The sequence below is a fragment of the Lissotriton vulgaris genome, chromosome 8 (assembly GCF_964263255.1).
Source record: "Lissotriton vulgaris chromosome 8, aLisVul1.2, whole genome shotgun sequence".
Taxonomy (NCBI): Eukaryota; Metazoa; Chordata; class Amphibia; order Caudata; family Salamandridae; genus Lissotriton; species Lissotriton vulgaris.
The window spans coordinates 276625260-276647983 of NC_141696.1; the positions used below are offsets into that span (position 1 = coordinate 276625260).

Genomic DNA, 22724 nt, shown 5'->3' on the forward strand with positions numbered 1-22724 from the left:
CTATTACTTTCAAATCACTGATATTATGGTCAATGATTCTGAGACATTGGAAGGCCCATCCTTCCCTCTCTAACCACTTTTTCCTTTTTTCCACCCCTTGCTTCTCCACCATCCTCCTCCTTTCCTTCCCTACTCCCCTACCTTACTAAGGCAACCTCTCAGGCATTCTGACTCTCTTGTCCTGAGGATGATCCCCTAACCACCGTTGGGGATCGAAAACGTCATCGACAACCACATCTTGACTCCAAACTCTTACTCATGATTAATGTGGAGCATAAGATAGTCTTTTTACTGTGGCTACTGTAATGTATGTATCACCGAACAGTCACTTTGCAGTTATATGCCTGAGGTTAGGAAATCTGATGATTTCCAGACCCTGTCACTTCCTTCTACCTTATGATACTGTATGCTTTTTCATGTTTATTGAATGTGTAAATAAATAAACTTCCTTCCATTTGGACAGTAACATACCCATCGCTGATTGTAGTTTTGTGGTTATGAATGCATATATTCCTTGATAGAGACCGTTATCTCTAATAACATACTGCTACCCTTGGTCCTTTCTGACTTATAAGGTTCCATTGTCCTTTGTTCACACACTGATATTTCTAAAGGCACCAATCTTAAATCGATTACAAAATGTATAGATTTCATTTTAAGCTGTGTAATATTATGAGGTAAATCCAAATATCAAAGAAGGAAGCCAGTGTTCATATCACAAATACGGACTTATTGAGGTAGAATGAGTAGTCAAGCTGATAGAAAGATTATTATATATCAGTCTCAGTTTGCTCCAAACAAAAGGATGAATTTGTGAGGCAATGGCATTGGAGGAATGCAATCAATAATGCATGGCGTTGTATTTCACAGGACCAGATACCAAAAGGGTGCCATTATCAGCATGTACTATTTGAACTCCCTTCTGTGAAACTAGTTGAATGGTTTCATTATTTGCTGTTTTTTGGAGAATTCAAGGCTAATTTGCAGAATGATACCTTGTCCCTTTTAGTTCATCATGATAAATCAAATAACAGGTGGTCAGTCTTTGTAGAAAATTAAATATAGCGAACCAACATACTATGTCCCTCATTACAAGTGCCTGATTTGTTCTGGCCGCTGCATAAACACCTGTTTGTGCAATTACGGATTCTCCCACATTTCCCTAGTAAATGTTGGCTGGTCAATCCGGCCAAAATGTACTGTGTGAAGAACGAAGAATTACCAAAACAAATCCCATTACTCCGGCATAATTGAAATTCCGTTCAGGCCTAGTTTGAACGAGTGTAGGGAAAGTACATGTATTCAGTAGACAGGAGGGGATTCGCAAAAATTCACAGCAATAACAACATGAACCGTAATAGAGCCAAGAAAAAAACGCCCCATCTCTAGGCTTTATACCAAAAATAGGCAGTAATTAGGGTGAAGAGGGCCCATCATACTGCACCAGTCGCAGAACTAATAGCTATGCCTCTGACTACACAGTACCTCTGCTCTGCACCCTCCCCACTGGACTGAACCCCAGATAAAGCCAGACAGTCCCTGAGCTAATCCCTGGAGGCCTATTAACTCTTTCTGTGCTGATGACGGAACCGCTTCGTCATCAGTTGCGGTGGCGCTGTGCTGATGACGGAGTGGTTCCGTCATGGCCCGCTCGCCGCGCCTGCGCGGATTCCGCGCCTGCGCTGGGCGTTCCATTGAGCGGGCGGGGCCATGATGGAACCACTCCGTCATGAGCACAGCTCAACCATGGCTGGTGACGGAGCGGTTCCGTTACCAGCATATGCGCGCCGCGCGGCCCCCGCCCCCTTAGTGCTGCGGCGGAATAGCCGCCGCAGCGAAGGTGTTAAGTGTTGAATGCCATTAGTTGGAAGGTGGTTCAGAGAAACGAACAACAATATTTAAACGGGACAATAAAGGGGCCAAAAGCATGCCTCTGAATACTTGGGCTCCCAGTGAATCTGGTGAGGTAAAATATTTGCAGAAGATGGAGTGAATGCACCTATTTGTGGTGATGGGTCTGTATACAGTTTGAAGTTATAAGCTTGTTATTCAACTTTTTCACATTAGATCCCAGAGTACTAACCATTCAAACGTTTGGAATATTTCTTGTGTCTGTAATCCATCGGATAGCAACAAAAAATGAAGAAATTAGAACTAGAGAAAAATCCTGAAATGAACGAATAATCACTAAGTATCAATAATGCAGCTACTTCTAATAATTGAGAATCATTTTGTTTAGGAGGTAACTTGTCTAGTTTTGTTACATTTCAGGTAGCATTCGATGCATTTACAAATGGATACACAAGTGATGTCGCCTTGGATGACATTGCTCTGATACAGGGACCTTGCAATGAAAGTGGTTACCCAGAACCAACCCTGGTTCCAACCATCCCTACCACCACTCTGCTGCCAAGTAAGAGCAATGTGCATGCACCGATTTACATGTGAATTCTTTTTAATTTAGACTCCTTGTTTTGTCATGTTTCCATTTTTTAGTGTAATTTTAATCTTCTGAAGGATTTTTCGTTACCTAAACCTCTTTATTTTCTGTGAGACCAGGAGGGCAAATTCCATTATCTGCTGCCTTTATGTCAATGAAGGGAGTTGCCATCCAGGCAGTCACATCTGTCAGATGTTCACTGATATACTCATCTGAAGGTTCTCAGTTTTAGGCAAATGAAATCTCCCAGTATTTGTAAAGGGCGACTTTTATGACTTTTTTTTTTTCCATCCTTTTTTCATCATGATACGAATCTGAATATGAGAAGGAGCCTCATTTAGAAAGCTAATTGTGAGCACAGGAGGTCAATTTACCTCCTGGATTGTCTACTAACTCTCCTGAAACTACTCTAATCAGTACCTTTAAGGATCGTCACCGATTTGCATATCCCTACTGAAAACTGGATCTGTGATACACACACACACCCATACAGCCACTTAGATACCAACTTACAGACTGATACAAACATTCACACAACCAGTCACTCACCCATACATTAACTGAGACACTTTATCACTCACTTATACAGTCACACACCCACTGAATCATCAATACAGACACCATGGGTTGTGATACAAATCATTATCTACCAACATTTATACACTGGGATTTTCATAAATATATTATGCCTCCTTAAGGCATGAATGAACCTTGGGAAACATTTAAAAGTCGTCACATTATTCCAACTTTGCATGTGTCCTGTATTGTACAGCACACATGCAAAGTGAGAAAAGTATTAAAGCATAGTTTTTCTACTGAAAGGTTCCCCTTCCAGTATAAAATCTGGGGGCATATTACCAAGCAATAGCGATAATTATCGCTATTGCTTGGTTAGAGACAAAAATTTACCGCTGAGCTGCGGCGATTTTTATCGCAGATAAACCTTGGTATTACCAAGGTTTATCGCAAATGCGATAAAAATCAGCCGCAATGCATGAACATCGCTGAAAAGTCAGCGATATTCATGCATTACCGAGCTAATGCTCTCAGCCATGCTATCCACCTCCCATTGGATAACATGGCTAAGAACTGCTCTGGGCAGGAGATAGCTTTTGGAGATATTCGCGCTTAGCGCGAATATCTCCAAAAGTTGGTAATAGGAGATAGCGATGTTAGAGACTGTTTCCAGTCGCTAACATCTTGTCACGCCCACTTTGCATGTCATTAGTGATAAATATCACTGACATGCAAAGTGGGGCCCAAGATGGTCGCTATCTCCTACTAGCTGTCGCTAACTGGTGTTAGCCACAGCTAGGTAATAGGGAGATAATTTTATCTCCGCTTTCCTGGCTTTTAAAACCAAAAAAGCGGAAAAAAAAACCCTTGATAATATGCCCCAAGGCACCTTAATGTTGCCCTATAATCGCTGTGCTGCATTTCTCCAACATGCAAGGCCTCATTTATAGGAAACTTGGTGAAGCTCGGTACCACAAGTCTTCTTGCTTCACTGCAGTACACCAATGTGAAAGGACACGAATGCACCATCTTTATGAAATATGATGCATTTCTCTCCTTCCCCCCTGCGCTGGTCCACAATTTGCTTCCTAGAACTAACGCAGGCACCCTTGCACCGCAGTGCAAGTGTGTCTGTATTGAATGCAGGATTATTTTTGTGCAGGATCTGGCACCTTCCTGCACTAAAACAATTGTGAGAGGCATTTTCCTCTCAGCCTCATTTACAAACTTTTGACGCACGGCACCGCTGCAGGCCTTCCTGCTCTGCTGCCATGTGTCAAAAGAAAAGAGCAGGAATGCACTATAACTACAAAACACAGCGAATTACTGTCCTTCTTCCCTGCTCGGGCACACAAACAGCAGCCCTGCTCAAATGCAGACTCCCTTGTATCATGTTGCAAGGGTGCCTGCATTGTGCGGATGATTGTTTTTGTGCAGGAAGGACACTTTCCTGCACAAAAACAATCATTGTTGGCATGTTCCTCTTTCTATGTGTGCAGCACATATGGAAAGAGATGAAAACGAGGCAAAATAAAAACATTTCTTATCGTTATGCCTGCTCTGGCGAGGCGTAAGGTTTTGTCGCTGCCCCAGGTTTCCGTGACTAAGTAAATCTGGGGCAGCGTCAAAGTCCATGGGTGTTGCATGGGAAAACTCACCACACCACACCGGGAACACCTCCCTTGTGCAGAACAAAGCAACGCAGTTACTTGCGCTGCTTGGCCTTACTCCATATCTTTGAGGTCATTCAAAGCCATGCAAAGTGGCCTAGTGTGGCCTCATAGATTTTGCTGAGAGGTTTGCGCTGCCGGAGAGTCAGAAAAAGTGACACTCCGGTGGTGCAACCCTCCCATGAATAAGCCCTGTAGTAAATCTGCTTCGAAATGAGTCTGGTAGTGTTCCTGTAACTTCCAGATGCTGCTGTTTCTTCAGTTCCACCAGTTGTCTGAATGACTTTTATAGGAAGGGTTGTAAACAGTGGCTGACACAGCTTATTCTGTAATAGTTATGTTATGGCTGTTACTGAGAAATATATGGCTAAACAGTCAGAGCTCTCAAAGGGATTTGTGATTACAACATTTTGCATACAATGGTGGAACTGTCTTGCAGTTAAGTTGTCCTCTAGAAATAAGAAGAAACAACTGTTTTGTATCATTCCATACATCATGACATACACTATTACCTTGGACCTATACATTGAATGCTGGCATTAATGTCTACACCTTTGCGAAAAACCTTTAAATCACGTTTTTGGAATCACTTCAAAATAGCTGTCTGCTCAATTTAAAATGACCTAAAATGCACGTTAGCAAATAAAAAATGTGTTTTTCCTCTTTTACAGCTGATTGTGGGGGACCCCGAGAACTTTGGGAATCAAATGGCACCTTCAGCTCAATGAATTATCCTCAGATGTATCCTAACCTGGCCTTCTGTAAGTCACAAGAGCGATCAAAGTAACATATGAGAGCTGAGGGGCTGGAACTATTTTCTTCCCTTGCTGTGTAGCCTCTGCTCTGTTTTTACCTTTACATCACTCGGGTGACAAGTCCTTGTCACTTTTCTCTGCTAGGATTTTTTTTCAGTGCTTCTCCAACGCTCAGCTTCTATAATGACTTTGGCATTGCTTGGATTATATGTCCCTCTGTCCTCGAATTTCTATGCTGCATCGTATTTGATGAAGCTTCCCGTTCGGTGCTTCGCTAACTGCTTGCACAGCACTCGGACGCACTACCCTGGAGATGGCGGTTGCTCTTGCTTAGTTTTCTTTGTATTTATACATTGTCACCACATGCCCTTGCCACCCCTTATTTTGCCCTAATTCATGCACCGTGCTTATTGCTTGGAGTTCCCTTAAGTTCCTGTTCTTTTGTTTACGTCGCTTAACATAACAATGAAGCAATATTAAAACATAGGAAGGTACTGGAAAATCTTTAAAGCACACATGTAACTGTTTTAAGACATTTAGGGCCTGATGTGGGTAAATGGCTTTTACTGATTCGAAAATACCAAATTTTACCGATTCGGTATTGAGAGAGCGCAAACTGACCAAAATGTAGAAATACATCACACTTACACATAGTAAGCACAAATCATGAAGAGAAATGCCATGAGTGCTGATAGTATTCAAAGTTGTATTCTGAAATGTGTAGTTAATATAGAAGTTTAAATAGAAGTGGAACTAATACAGAAATGTGTGAAATAATAAGCTTTTATTAAGCGTGATTATTCCTGAATCCATGTTGTGTAGCTGCTAAAATGTAAGATGGCATACGGAAACGTTGAAATGTGGTAGGCCTCAGGGCCAGAGCAAGGCGGGAGGGGGAAGGCGATTAAAATGCACAATATGGATTGCACTAATGTTTAGTATTAATGAGTAGGCTTTTTGATTTATAGATGTGTTTACCGAAATCAGTAGAGTATGAGTACTAACATGCTAATAATTAAAGAAGTTGAATGCTATAAATGTAGTAGAGTTGGAAAGTCTTAATGTTGATTTATACGTATTAATCTGGGTTGGGGAATGTTGCAAGGCGGTTGGAAAACCATGAGAATTGGGAGCAGGCTGCAGATGTCTGTCTGGAAAAGAAAAGGGGGTATTCAATTATTAATATAATGAATAGAAGCTTGTTCAAGAAATGGACCAGACATGGAGGAGGGTTCCGGAATGTTTAAGGGGTATCAGCGGGCCGGAGACGAGTCTGAGAAGCAAGGTCGACTCTAACCGCAAGGCCTCATCATGGAAAAAGCCAGGAGCTACACCACGTGAGGGGCGTCTCACGAGGGGCGTCCTAAATGTTGTTGTATTTTTGTATTAGGGACAGCACCCCTGGGTGGAGTTAGAGCAGACGCCTGAGGACCCTTTAGAGAGCGGATGGGTAGGCAGAGAGGGGTCATGACTGGAGAACTATAGGTTTTCACCAAGAGTTCGAGAGTGGGTGGCTTCCTTTGGGAGTCATTCACTGCTGACACCTTTGATAGATTGAGACCTGGTTAAGTAGGGATACCATCTAGAGCGGGGTAGGGAAAGCCTAACCTGTAATTTCCTTCCGCCTGTAAATGAGCGATAGATTTCAATACGTGTCTATGCTAACGGCACTATTGTTTTTAGAACTGGTATTGATAGTTTCTGTTGTTCGTCTGAGGGCTTTCAGAGAACACTTGTATGTAGTTGGGCCCGTGTATTTGGTGAATCTCATCTTGAGATGCTTGTACCTGCAACTTATAATAAATCTTTGAAAGCTAGAAGTTGTTTGTGATCCTTCGAAGCAGAGTCCTTTACTGGGGGAGCTAACTTGATAACAGATGCACCTTCTGTCCTCAATGACAGGCAATAAAGATTCAGTCGACCAGACCGGGGTTTTAGATCGATAGTGATAAGGTATTGATCAAAATCTCAACCCTTCCAGTTGGTAGCTATAGAGAATGGTTGCCTTCTTGAGGAAGGTGATCTAGGCCAGGTTAGATTACCCCAAGCCCCCTAGAGACCGAAGATCGGAAGAACCGCCCGTGGAAGAAGGACCGGATGACGTGAAGCAGAGAAGCAGCAGTATCGGTCGAGAGTGAGTATAAAGGGTCATGCGTGTTAAGATTGCGGTGTTTTGTATTGTATCTACGTGTAATGTTTGGCGGAGTTGAATGACTGTAGAGAGACTGTGGAACAGGTTGTGAGCGCGCGCAACCGGTGGAAATCTTAGGCTCAAGGAGAGCTTAAGTGGTTCGGGTGTATCGGACACTCAGAGTAATTGTTAACTAGGGTGAAGGGGGTCATGAGGTACCAGTGACCGCCCGAAGGACCAGATAGGGGGAGTGAGTGCGCGAGTAACAGACGCTGGTCGGAAGTTACTGTGTGCGTAAAGAACCTATCAGAGTGACGACAGACATCTCGTCAGTTGTGTTGATAATTACAGATAGACTGTGGACGTACAGTCGAGGGAAGTGACCGCTTGGTCGGAAGTAGTCATTTTTCAGAGTATGAATGGGACGCATGCATGACCGCGAGGAGAGCTGAGAAAGGAGGGGTGCTGCTGCGAAGCGGAGACTAGTGACGTCAGAAGGTGCCGCGCTGGGATTGGCCGGCCGGTGAAAGACCGCGCTGGGATAGGCCAGCTAGCAAAGCCGCGCTAGGATTGGTGGATTGTCATCAGGAAGTAAACAGAGTATTCAAGCTGGAAATCTTGCGCATAATTATGAAGTGTTTTAAATGGTTAAAAGCGCTGTTTAAAAGAGAACGTAGGGGATCGTATGAAGGGGAAGAAGCCCCGCCGGAGGGTACGCCAGCGCGTTACATGGGGTCAAATGTTGGGTTGCACACGATTTTGTGGATCTCGGAGTGGAGTAAGATGACAGATGGAAATGAGGAACTCACGTTCCCGAAGTACGGGACGTTCAGATTAGAGGTGCTACACAGATTAAAAGCAATTATGACCTCTACGAGACCCTTGCCTAGACCAACTCAGTTTGAAGCCCTTAATGCATGGATTAGGGCAGCGCATGAAAAGAACATGAACAGACGGCAGGAAAGAGTGAAACGCTCGGTAAGAGCAGTACAGGATGCCAAGTGGGATGAGGATGCTAAAAGATGGAGGGCGCATAACCTGGAAGTAAACAAATTGTATCCAGTGTTAGAGATGCCCGGAAATAAAAGCCCCCTAGAAGAGGATGACGAGAGCGAGACAGAGGATAGCCTGATAAACAGATTATTGACAGACAGGCCGCCTCCGTATAACAGAGCAGAAGGAGATGCCGAGAAAGGGGGGGGCAATGCAGGAGAGCATGGGCCGCTTCCCAGTTCCGAATGGGATCCTGCTGCAAGGAAAGAACTGTCCCAGCCTAGCCAGGTGCAACAGGTGGTCGGGAGGTTTGTGGTGCAAAGAGCGCCAGAAATGGAGTGTGCCACATCCTACGCGTTACCTGATGCACTACAGGTACCTGTTACCATAGGCCCTATAGTATCGATATATGACCCAGAGAGAGCTAGAGGGGAGGAACGGGTACGGAGGGACAGAGAAAGAACAGAGATGGCAAGGAGGAATGATACGATCAACTCCCCAAGCCAGTTGCCGATACCAAGAGAGTGGAGTACCCCAGTACCCACGGCAGGGGATCTGGGGAACATTAGATACCCAGAGGATATGAGGGGACCAGGACGGAAATCCTTTCAAGAGTTAAACGAGTACATGAAGCAATGGGACGAGGCAGTTGAGGCTCACAAGAGCATCATAGTGGCGGAAGCTGAAAGAGAAAGGCAGGACAGCAGAGCCCGGACTCACTGCGGGGCTGAAGAGAGCAGTCCGGAGTGGGACGGGAGGGAGAAAGACAGTAGGAGAGGCACCCATTGGGCCCGGAGTGGAGGTAGATCAGACCTGGAAAACGGGGGGGGTGTCTCGCCCACTATGTAGTGATGAAGATAGAAGGGCTCGGGAGTACAGAGACAGCTTTAAGTGTATCCACTGCGTGCCAGACAATAGAGAGCAGAGTGGGAGTTGCGAAAGGCCGCACCATAGTCCCTGTGATGACGGACATGAGCGCACCCCAGGGAATATGGGAAACCAGGAAGGATCGTATCATATACTGAGTGATACGAGGCCAAGAGAGAATGGTGATCGAAGGGAGAATAATAGAGAGTCCTACTGTGAGAAAAGAGGAGAGAACGGACAGAGTAAGATAGGGGGTAACAGGCCTGTGTTCCATCACCTTCCAAGATCAGATGGCCGAGCATGGGATCTGGAGAGATGGGAACAAGAGAGAGCACTCCCCAACTCCCCCGAACCCAAACGAAGGGCCCGGAGTTGGGATGGGAGAGACACCTGTGAACCTCCCTCGAAGGAGATGTTGCGAGCAGAATTAAAAGCCAAAAGACTCGATGTCTCCAGCTTAAAGTCAGATCTGGATGACATGGTAGACGGTACCCTGCCCTTAGAAAGAATGGACATGTATGAGCAGGATGAAATTCTGTTCATAGCAAAGGACGTAACTCGAAAGGCGAGGGCAACCCACGAGAAATTAGTGGAACTAGCAGGCAAATACATGGTAGACCTGTCAAGGACCAAAGCCTTACAGGGCAACCACAGGCTACATTACGCAGACCGAGATCTAGATGAGAAGCGAACCATCGGATTGAAAACACACATAAGGGAACTGATCACTGGAATAAGGACATGGAGGGCCCTAGATAAGTGGGAAGAGAGGTGGTCCAAGAGAGGGACCGTCAGGAGAAGCACACTTATGATGACACCAGGAGGACAGCAGGGAGTAGAGACATACCCTCTGAGGGAAGTCGCAAATGGGACCTATGTCCACGTCCCTTGGAGTAGGGGGGATTTAGCTGCTTTTACCACCTCTTTCCCCAAATTGCGGGAAAACCCAGTGGAGTGGTATAAGCAAGTTGAGAGATTCGTAAAAATCTCAAAGGTCCTATGGATAGATTTGAACACGCTGTTTGACATAGTAGTGCCAGGGGATTTGTGGACCGCATGCAAGGTTAGCGCTGAGTGGCCCACCATAGAGCCCGAGAGAGATGCTAAGACTAATGGGCCGTCTGAGAGTGTGATGGCAAAGTTCGAGAGAGTAATGACTTGGCTGAAAGATAAAGTACCAATGCAAGACATAGATTGGGTAAAAATTGACCGAACAAGACAGGAACCCAAAGAGACAGTTCACGAATACTATGAGAGATTGCTGAAGGCGTTCAAACAGTATAGCGGTCTGGATGTAATGGATCCAAAGGACATAGGGCAATTTGTGTCCAAGTTCGTCTTGGGTCTGAGACCGGATATTAGTTTAATGATACAGCAACACTTGATCTGTTGGCAAAATAAACCCCTAGACGAAATACTGAGGTATGCTAGGTACTGCTGTGATGAGATAGACTCCAAGGCTAAGAAACTAAAGGAGAAACTGATGGTGGTACAGATGCAGGCAGCTGGGAAGGGGGGACAGCAGCAACAGCAACCGGGAACAGGTACTGGAGGAAAGAAACAGTACAGTCAGAACAAGGACAATGGGGAGAACTCCACCTTTAGACCCAGGATAGAGATAACTACCTTAAAGAAAACAACTAGGTGCCACCAGTGTAACGAGGTGGGACATTGGAAACGCGAGTGTCCCTATAATGTTGAGATAGGAGACCAGGAGGTAGAGGAGGACGAGACCCAGAGTGTGCCTGCAAGAGGGGTAACACAGTACCAGGGGAAGGTGCTCAAAGGGGGGGGGCCACCTCCCCGAGCTCAGTTCCCGCAGCCACCCAGAGTAGGGACTATGGGTAAGACCTATAGACAGATGCCCCTGTTTGTCGGGGGAGAAGAATGCTATTATGTGGACCCACTAACGGGACAGAGGGTGGAAAGGGATGACTGCACCCTCGGGGCAGCTCTGGAGGTGGATCAGAGGGGACCCTATGTTGAGGCCGAAGTGGCAGGGTTCCCCACGACATTTCTAGTGGACACAGGAGCCACCCGTTCCACGATCAGGTCAGCCGCCGTGCCAGGCCTGCCTATGTCTGGAGAGACCATACAAGTGGTGGGGGTCGCTAACAGGAGAATGACCAGTCCTCTGACGGAACCCGTGCAGGTGAAAATAGGGAAGTACAGTGATGAGCACCAGTTTGTGGTTTGCGATTCTAGTCCTGTATGTCTGCTAGGAAGAGACCTTTTGTGCAAGTTAAATTGCACTATATACTGCACACCACAGGGCGTGGAGGTATTGACTAATGATGATGATGCTGACTTCAAAGTCGCCAATTCCAGAATATGTGTGGAACTGTATCCCACTTTGATAGTAGACGAGCTCCCCTGGGATCTGAGAGAGACCGTTGCTCCAGAAGTATGGGATTTCACTGGGGAAGAGATTGGGTTGGTGAAAGGAGTAGACCCAGTGAAAATTGTAGTGAAACCACATGCTGAGTTCCCAAGAACCCCTCAGTATAAATTGACACCAGAAACGATTGCAGGTATACAACCCGTGATTGAGTCCATGATTAAGCAGGGAATACTGAAGGAAATCGTGGGTAGTCCATGTAACTCCCCGATTATGGGTCTGCAGAAACCCAATGGGAAATTTCGGATAGTGCAGGACCTCAGAAAGATTAATAACATAGTCGTTTCGTGTTGTCCAGTGGTACCGAATCCATCAGTGATACTGTTTCAGATACCGTTCCAAGCAGAATGGTTCACTGTAATTGATCTTTGCCAGGCTTTCTTTTCGATCCCTTTGGACGAAGAAAGCCATTTTCTTTTCGCATTTAAGCTGGAAGGTCGCGTCCTAACATGGTGTCGTATTCCTCAGGGGTATACAGAGAGCCCATCGATCTTCAACCAGCTCCTGAAGAGAAATCTTGAAAGTCCAGTACTGCCCCAGAGGTCAGTTCTGGTCCAGTACATAGACGACCTCCTTGTGGCGTCAGAGACAGAGGAAGCTTGCAGGGAAGACTCTATTGCTTTGTTAAACCATCTAGCCGAAAATGGGCATAAGGTGTCCCCGGGAAAATTGCAGTACTGCCTGACAGAGGTACAGTACTTGGGACACAGAATTGAGAAAGGGAAACGGAAGGTGTCACCAGACAGGATAGAGGCCATCATGAAGATGAGTGCGCCTAAAACGCAGAGAGAAGTCAGGATGTTTCTAGGAATGGTGGGATATTGCCGACAGTGGATCGCAAACTTTTCACTGAAAGCAAAGCCCTTACAAAAACTGACGCACAAGGAGGTGAGTGATCCGGTACCATGGGACAAAGACTGTTTGATGGCGTTCCTGCAGCTGAGAGAGGACTTGTGTCGTGCTCCGGCTCTGGGAATGCCAGATTACGATAAACCATTCTTGCTCTACTGCTGTGAGAGAGAGGGATGCGCGCTGTCTGTGTTAGTCCAAATCCATGGGAATGCCCGTAGACCAGTCGCGTATTTCTCGGCTACTCTAGACCCAGTAGCCGCAGCGTTGCCCGGATGTCTCAAATCCGTTGCTGCAACAGGTGTTAGCATTGAGAGGTGTGAGAATATTGTTATGGGGCATCCGTTAGAGGTGCATGTGCCCCACTCTGTTGAATTGTTGATGACCAGGACTAAAACTCAGCATCTGACGAATAGCAGGCTCACGCGCTATGAGCAAGTCATTCTTGCTGCAGAGAACGTGACCCTCAGGAGATGCTCTGTTTTAAATCCTGCTACCTTAATGCCACTTCCAAATGATATTGAGGATGATGAAGAATGTACAGACCATGACTGCCTCGATGTGACTGAACTATGCACCAAACCAAGACCCGACATCGTAGATGAGCCACTGACTGACCCAGATGAAATTTTCTTTGTCGATGGCTCATGTGTAAGAGACGAAGTTGGGCAGTTAAGAGCAGCTTACGCTGTGTGTACAATTACTGGAGTAGTGGAAGCTGGATGCCTGGAAGGAGTACACTCCGCTCAGGTAGCCGAGATTATTGCCCTGACGCGTGCCTGCCTGGCAAGCAATCAAATCCGAGTCACCATATACACTGACAGTCAATATGGTTACGGGGTAGTTCATGATTACGGGCAGTTGTGGTCTCAAAGAGGTTTCATGACCTCTTCAGGCTCTCCCATTCGCAATGGAGAGTTTGTGCGCCTGTTGTTAGAGGCATTGCAATGTCCAGCAGGTATCGCAGTTGTGAAATGCACCGCACATACCAGAAATATGGACTTCGTGTCACAAGGCAATAGATATGCCGACGAAGTCGCACGGTATTGCGCGGAAACAGGGTACTCTTTCACCGAGGTGGAAGTGGGTGGAATAAATGTAAAGACTGAATTAGCTATGATATTGGAAACTGTTGATACTTGGGACGAACTGAAGGAGATGCAAGAAAGTGCTCCTGACTGTGAAAAGGAGACATGGCAAAAGGCAGGATGTGTGGTGGGGGAGGCCCATTTCTGGGTTTCAGCAGATGGCAGAGCAGTGTTGCCCAATGAGATGGTGAGCCCAATGGCCCGACAAATACATGGTCCTGTCCACTTAGGAAGAGACGCAATGCTGAGAGTGTTTAGACAGACCTGGTACAACCCCAAGTTCAGAGTAGCAGCCGAAGCAGTGTGCCAGCGTTGTGTGACGTGCCAGCAGTTGAATGTAGGGAAGAAGACACCAGTTGCACTGAGCCACATAGGGAGGTCAGGAGGTCCATTCAATCGAATGCAGATAGATTTCATTGAAATGCCAAGGTGCAGCCGCCTCCGTTATATCCTGGTGGTTGTTTGCGTTTTCTCTAGATGGGTTGAGGCATATCCTACACGCAGGTGCGACACCCTCACAGTAGCTAAGATATTGCTCAGGGAGCTTATCCCGCGCTTCGGGGTGCCGGCCTCTTTGGAATCAGATAGGGGAACGCATTTCAACAGCTCGCTTGTGAAAATGATTTGTGCAGCTTTGAATATAGACCAAAAACTGCATTGCAGTTATCGACCAGAGGCTTCAGGAATTGTGGAGCAAATAAATGGCACCATCAAGGCCAGAATTGCGAAGGTGTGTTCATCAACATCCTTGAGTTGGCCTGATGCGTTGCCATTGGTCCTTATGAGCCTCCGTAGTACCCCGGATAGGAGAACTGGTTTGTCTCCTCATGAGGTACTGATGGGAAGAGCAATGAGGTTACCTTCTGTCCCAACTGCTGCATTGATTAGCATCACAGATGATATGATCCTGGACTATTGTAAGGGGCTGTCTGACGCCATTCATTCTGTGTCCCTTCAGGTGCAGGCTGCCGAGGTACCATCGTGCCAGGACCCTTGTCATGACTTGCTTCCTGGGGACTGGGTCCTGGTGAAGAAGCACGTGAGAAGCAGCTGCTTGGACGTTCGTTGGCGTGGGCCCTTCCAGATCATCCTGACCACAAACACAGCCGTGAAAGTGGGAGGCCTGCCCAATTGGATCCACGCGTCGCATACGCGGAGAGTTCCAGCACTTCTGATAGAAACAGCTCCTCTCTCGGATAGACGTCCAGCAGCGGACCGAGAAGCCATAGAGGGGGCTAGCCAAGCTGTAGAGGTGCCAGCGGAAGCAGGGAACGAGTCTGACCAAGCTGAGGACGGTCAGTACAACAGCGAAACAGACAACGCTACTGAAGGAGAAAGTAGCTGGGAGTACGAATCAGACACTGACAGGTCTGACAGAGAGCGTGAACCAACGAGACGAAGACGGAGTAGAAGGGTACGCGGAGAAGCTGATTGGCCGCAGAGAAGGAGCTCTAGCCTAAGGTCAACTCTGGAGAGAACCCTTCCTCCAATATCAGAAGACTCGGACCCAGAAGACGGTGCTCAGGGCGCTGAGGCACCAGAGTTGAGGAGGTCAAGAAGAGTGCGTGTGCCTAACAGAAGATACTCCACCCCTGAGTGGACATATCTGGCGACAGATGGCTTCGAAACCAGTGACAGGGAGGATCAGAGCGGTGGTGGTGTCCAGTTCTGAGCCCATCGTAACCGTGGAGATAAGATTGTTAGTGCCCGGTGTCGAACAAGAAGGGTCACTGACATTTATGCTCCCCCGTCCTCCCCGCCTCAGCAAGATAAAGGACATGTTTCTCACAGAATTGCAATTCCCTGATTTTGGTTCAAAGATATCAGCCGCAGAAGAGCACAATCTTCGTCTGGAAATATTGAATTTTGCTGTCGAAGCTGCAGGCGAGCGCCTGATAGTGGATGCTTAAAAGACTTTGTAAATAAGCGAGAAGGAAAGAAGATTACCTAGCGCCTAGGAAGCAGAGAATCTTAGGGACTTTCCCTGAGTTGATGGAGAAGGGCTAGGGTTGTCTATATCGAACTAAAAAGAACTTTTGCGGAAAAGGTTGTCAGCTTCCAGTTGCGTGGTTCTCAAGACAAAAGGAGTAAAAGAGACTGTAAAGGAAAGAAAGAAAGAAAGGAACTTTGTGCAGAGTTACGAGAGAGCCACACTGTCTGACGAAATGGAGGCTGGTACCCAGAACCGCAGAGCGAAATGTATAATAGGTACACTAATAGTAGGAGTGATAATATTAATAGCTTTAGTAGTGACAGTCTCCTATGTAAGGGGACGTGAGGAAGAGGCAAAGGTAACTGATGTGAAATCTGTAGAGGCGCTTACACCCACCGTTGCTGGTGGGAAAGGGGAAAACACACAAGAGAAAGCGTTATTAGCTGCAGAAGCCCGCAGGTTACACGTGGATGAGTCCCAGGGTGACTTTAGGTCAAATGCTTATGCAAAATTATTGTATGAATATGTGGATGCCATGGAGGTCAAGGACTGCTATGTCTGCATGCAGTTGCCGGCATCTGTAGATGAAGGCATTCGATATCATCACCTCCCGCTGACATATGGCATTACATGTAGCTTATTGCTTAGTATATTTTATGGGAGAGATAGTTTTGAATACTATTTCTCCAATTATGACTCAGTGTTACCAGAAGTCCCAAATTATAAACAGATGAACAAATGGGACTACTGGAAGAGTGAAGACAGATTGGCCAAGTTCTTCATTCCTTGGATTACATTAGACACTTCACATGCCCGCAGAAATAACCTGACATGCAAGGTGTCAGAGGTCGAGAAAAAGTTCATAGGGCAGGTGGATGATCGAAACAGGAGGCAAAAGATTTTGAAAAAATCAGGACAAGGGAAAACAGATTGGACCGACGAAGAAAAGGTACACAAAAGAAAGGGTAGTAGTGGTCCAATAGCTTTAGATAGAACGCAGAGAGGAAAGTTATGTCTTCACAGGGCCAAAACGTATTATGAAAATGTATACGTGGGAGAAGTTAGCTGTGAACATGCTTTCAATTTAGAGTACTACACCAAGGACTTCTTGAAGGGAATGCAAGTGATTCCAAATGTATATTTCGTATGTGGAAGAAATGCCTACGTGAAGCTACCTGATAATTGGTATGGCTCATGTTACTTGGCAATTATCTTCCCTAAAATATACCATGCCCAAGACTTAGAGATCATCGAGGGCAAGACATCATCGAGGGGAAGGAGAGATGTAGGAGGTGTAGAAATGGTTGGAGATGTCTTTGGAGCTGTGTTCCCTTTTCTAGGATTAATTCTTAATGATGTTAAAATTAGACGACTAGCAACAGTCGTAGACAGGTTGTCTGCCAGTACTGCTCAGTCCTTAATGCTGGTAGAAGGAGAGATGCAATCGATAAGGGCTATGGTTCTTCAGAACCGTCTTGCCTTAGATGTCCTATTAGCAAAAGAGGGCGGAGTCTGTAAGGCTTTGAAGGTCCAAGAATGTTGTACTTACATTCCAGACAATTCGAAGCCCCTTGAAAAGGTTATTAGGAACATAACTGATATTCACAAGGAGATTGAAGACCTGAGCAGAGAAAATGTCTGGGAAAAGGTGGGCCAGGGGATAAGTGACGCAGGAGGTTGGCTCACCACTTTAGGCAAAAGCTTTGTGTGGAAAATACTAAAACCTATCATCATAATATTGATCTGTGGGATTGTGTTGTGGGGATTGGTGAGGGTATTCAAATGGTACAGATCAAGAAGGTCAGAGAGAGCTCGGAGTAAACAGCTGCAGAGATTGGCTGCCATACAAGATAGTCAGTACCGGAGTCTGAGGGCTTTGGAAACACAGAAACGAGTTATGCTAGCAATCACTGCAGTTTGAATATTAATGATGACCCCGAGAGGTCATCAAAGGGGGGAACTGAGAGAGCGCAAACTGACCAAAATGTAGAAATACATCACACTTACACGTAGTAAGCACAAATCATGAAGAGAAATGCCATGAGTGCTGATAGTATTCAAAGTTGTATTCTGAAATGTGTAGTTAATATAGAAGTTTAAATAGAAGTGGAACTAATACAGAAATGTGTGAAATAATAAGCTTTTATTAAGCGTGATTATTCCTGAATCCATGTTGTGTAGCTGCTAAAATGTAAGATGGCATACGGAAACGTTGAAATGTGGTAGGCCTCAGGGCCAGAGCAAGGCGGGAGGGGGAAGGCGATTAAAATGCACAATATGGATTGCACTAATGTTTAGTATTAATGAGTAGGCTTTTTGATTTATAGATGTGTTTACCGAAATCAGTAGAGTATGAGTACTAACATGCTAATAATTAAAGAAGTTGAATGCTATAAATGTAGTAGAGTTGGAAAGTCTTAATGTTGATTTATACGTATTAATCTGGGTTGGGGAATGTTGCAAGGCGGTTGGAAAACCATGAGAATTGGGAGCAGGCTGCAGATGTCTGTCTGGAAAAGAAAAGGGGGTATTCAATTATTAATATAATGAATAGAAGCTTGTTCAAGAAATGGACCAGACATGGAGGAGGGTTCCGGAATGTTTAAGGGGTATCAGCGGGCCGGAGACGAGTCTGAGAAGCAAGGTCGACTCTAACCGCAAGGCCTCATCATGGAAAAAGCCAGGAGCTACACCACGTGAGGGGCGTCTCACGAGGGGCGTCCTAAATGTTGTTGTATTTTTGTATTAGGGACAGCACCCCTGGGTGGAGTTAGAGCAGACGCCTGAGGACCCTTTAGAGAGCGGATGGGTAGGCAGAGAGGGGTCATGACTGGAGAACTATAGGTTTTCACCAAGAGTTCGAGAGTGGGTGGCTTCCTTTGGGAGTCATTCACTGCTGACACCTTTGATAGATTGAGACCTGGTTAAGTAGGGATACCATCTAGAGCAGGGTAGGGAAAGCCTAACCTGTAATTTCCTTCCGCCTGTAAATGAGCGATAGATTTCAATACGTGTCTATGCTAACGGCACTATTGTTTTTAGAACTGGTATTGATAGTTTCTGTTGTTCGTCTGAGGGCTTTCAGAGAACACTTGTATGTAGTTGGGCCCGTGTATTTGGTGAATCTCATCTTGAGATGCTTGTACCTGCAACTTATAATAAATCTTTGAAAGCTAGAAGTTGTTTGTGATCCTTCGAAGCAGAGTCCTTTACTGGGGGAGCTAACTTGATAACAGATGCACCTTCTGTCCTCAATGACAGGCAATAAAGATTCAGTCGACCAGACCGGGGTTTTAGATCGATAGTGATAAGGTATTGATCAAAATCTCAACCCTTCCAGTATTTACAAATAGGTAAATGCTATGTAGGTATTTTTACCGATTAATTTACCGAATCTGTAGAATTCGGTAATTACCGAGTCAGTATTTACCGATTCAGTAATTGCCATTGATTCCTATGGGCCTTGAGGCCCATAGGAACCAATGGCAATTACCGAATCGGTAAATACTGATTCGGTAAAATTACCGAATTGACAAGGGGGACAGGGTGTCACTTTGACACCCTGTTGCTCCCCTGATTCAGGCTTGTGTGCCATGTGACACACATACATGCCCTTAGGGCATGTCTGTGTGCCACATGGCACAGGTGTACATGCACAGATGTGCATGTACACAGGAATTCATTATTTACCATGCAATAGTATTACATGGTAAATAACAAATTCTTAGGGGCCTGTGGCACTGTTTGCAGTGCCACCTACATATTGATTTACCGATTCGGTAAATTTACCGAATCAGTATTTTACAGAATCGGTAAATTTACGGAATCGGTAAATTTACTGATTCTGTAAAATTTTGGACCCCTACATCCCAATCTCCAAATACTGGTTGGTAATGGACGAAATCGGCTGTTACCGACCCGTATTTGGTGACCTTCATCTGGCCCTAGATTTCTTTATATTGCCAATGAGGGTTCTTAGACTAAAGGAGAAGTAGACGTGCCATTCCGCTTCCAACTTTAGAAATGGAGAACAAGGGTGAAATCCTAGCATTAATTAGCTCAACATTTTGTAATTCTGGGCAAATCACTTATGGCCCCATGCATGAATGAAAAAAACGGTCGCAAACTGGGCAGATTCTCAGAATCTGCCCCATTGCTACCAGTAGATTTGCATTTGGGAGGCATCATCGAAAATACAAAAATCGCAATTTAAGGATTCGCAAAATCTGCTATTGCTTAAATTGCGATTGCATTTAAGGAATAGCAAATTGATATTCCTTAAATGCAATGCATAATGCAAATTGAAATAGCTGTTTCGCTGTTAGGGGTTGCAAATTACCGTCAAATGAGCCTGGACGGTAATTTGCAAAAACTTTGAAAAATGCACTAAAAGGCAATTTTCAAAGTTACATGTTGTGCAACATGTGGTCACAATGCAATTTCAGGGGTGCAACAGGCAGGGGTCCTTTTGGCACCTTGTACCCTTGAAATTGCATGCGCAATTTGCGAATACCTATTTGGTACCCGCAAATTGCACATGCAATTTCTATTGATTCCTATGGGCCAAGGCCCATAGGAATGAATGGGTAGCAATTCCTTAACTGCGACTTCCAATTTGCGAGTCACAATTAAGGAATGTTTAGGAATTGAAAAATCCTTTATGAATGCTACAAGACATTTCTTTAATTGCGATTCTTTAACAATCCATAGGTGCTCATGCATCAAAATAGGCAATTGCGATTCTTTAACCCGTTAAGTGCTGCCGTCGGCCGTTGGACATCGCAAGCACTACCTTCGTAGTGCTGCACACGTCTAACGGCTGATGCGGCGCGGCCCGTTTTGCGGAAGTGTCGTACTGCCGCGAAATCGCGGCCACAGCAAAGGGGTTAAGTGCGATTTTTAAAGAATTGTCTATGCATGTAGGAACCACAAAAAATGTGCGATTCCTAAGCATTCCTTAATTCAAACTTGCAAATTGCAAGTCGCAATTAAGGAATTGCTACCCATTCATTCTTATGGGCCTATAGGCCCATAGGAATAAATGGAAATTGCATGCAAAACTTGCAAATACAAAATAGGTACTCGCAAATTCCCCGTGCAAATTTCAAGGGAGCAGGGTGACAAAAGGACACCCTTTTGCACCCTTGAAATTTCCATGTGACCACATGTTGCACACACACATGCCACAAGGGCATGTGTGTGTGTAACATGTGAGTTTGAAAAATGCACTTTCACAAATTACCGTCCAGGTTCATTTGACGATAATTTGCAACCCCAAATAGCAACATCGCTATTTCAATTTGCATCATGCATAAATGCAATCGCAATTTAAATAATCACAAATTTTGTGATTATTTAAATTGTGATTTTTGCATTTTGGATGATGCATCCCAAATGCAAAAATACTGGTCCTAAAGGGGCAGATTCTGGAACTCCCTCCCCACTCACCTCCGCCTTACTCAAAACCACATCTCCTTCAGAAAAGAACTCAAAACCTGGCTATTCGACAAATAATGAACCCCTTCCCCAAGCGCCTTGAGACCCCCTGGGTGAGTAACGCGCTATATACAAGCTCGAACTTGAACTTGAACTTGAACTGTGCGACCGTGTTTTTTCATTGAGGCATAGGGCCCCTAATCTCCCCGTGCCTTAAAATGAGCTGCGACTCTGATTCTTTTTAATAAAGCATTCTACTGCCCTCTTGCATGGTTAACACATGTAAAAAAAAACCTTCCATTTCTCGTTTTTACTATTTTCATTGACATCACACGCCCGTACCCTTTATCTGACTCTCATGTGCTTACATCCTTTTTCTGGGATTTCTCCATTGTTATGTTATGTCATGTTATTTCCATTTTTAAAGCGCACAGCTGCCCCAGCAAAGGGGCGTCCCGGCGCTGTGTCTGGAAAAGAAACACAACTCAGTCAGGGCGAGAAAAGAAACCAAGCGGAGAAACCCTAAGAGCCAATGGGAAAGATGAAGGTCTTAACGGCTCTCCTAAATACCAGTAACTCATCCAGGGCGCGAATATGGGCAGGACGAGAGTTCCACAGCTTGGGTGCCAACACTCTAAAAGAACGACCACCTGCTCTGCTTCTCTTACAAAGGTGGAACAACAGCCAAATTTTGCCCAAATGACCTCAGCTGCCGAGCAGGAGCATAAGGAGTAATAAGATGCTCCAGTATCTGAGGCGAAGATTGTTTCAGAATTTTAAAAGATAGACTTAAAGTCTTGAATTCAATCCTCTGAATCAGGGGTAGCCAGTGGAGCTTACGGATAGTTTCTTTTGCCGAACAAAATCTAGGAAGGTCTACCAGAGCCCTGGCAGCTGCGTTCTGAACGCGCTGCAACCTGGTAATTTACGCCAGGTTAGCTCCGAACAAAAGTGAGCTCACATAATCGAGTCAAGATAGTATGGCAGCCTGAATTATCAGCTGTCGAGTAGGGGCGTCAAAAAATTTCAGAATCGGCCTAAGGCCGCGTAAGATCCCAAAGCAGGTGGCTGCTACTTTTTTTGTATGGATGGAAAAGCTAAGGGAGGGGTCTAGCCACACCCCCAGATTTTTCACCTCAGCTGCTGGAGTGGGGGTGGGGCCCAGTTCTAACGGCCACCATTTGTCGCCCCAAAGATTGCTCTGCTTGCCCACGATCAAGACCTCGGTCTTTTTAGCGTTAAGCTGTAAGCAATTGGCTGTCATCCATCCAGCCACTGCACTGAGAGCCTCACGAAATCTGGTAGCCTCAGGGTCTGAATCCCCACTAAGTGCGACCACCAGCTGCGTGTCGTCAGCATAGGAGACAATAGTCAGGTCCCAACGCTTGGTGACAGCAGCCAACGGCTGCACATAAAGAATAAACAACGTGGGGCTAAGTGCCGAACCCTGCGGGACTCCCTGCTCAATGGTATAGGGTTTCGACTCGAATGGTGGTGTAGCGACCCTAAAGGTGCGATCGGTAAAAAACGACCGGAACCAGTCAAGTGCCACACCATTGACATCTGCTTCTCCCAGACGCTGCAAAAGTATTGCGTGCGATACAGTTTCGAACGCGGCACTGAGGTCGAGTAATACCAGTGCCACAGA

At 45.6% G+C, this 22724-nt stretch overlaps 1 protein-coding gene across 1 annotated transcript in view; it reads left to right on the plus strand.

Moving 5' to 3' along the window:
* The window catches only part of TMPRSS15 (transmembrane serine protease 15), a 1377509-nt gene that overhangs the window by 720670 nt on the left and 634115 nt on the right, over nucleotides 1-22724 (plus strand). Inside the window, exons 13-14 of the mRNA XM_086934040.1 lie at nucleotides 2272-2413; nucleotides 5298-5387. Coding sequence (XP_086790166.1) covers nucleotides 2272-2413; nucleotides 5298-5387 — 232 coding nt within the window. The remainder of the gene's footprint in view (nucleotides 1-2271; nucleotides 2414-5297; nucleotides 5388-22724) is intronic.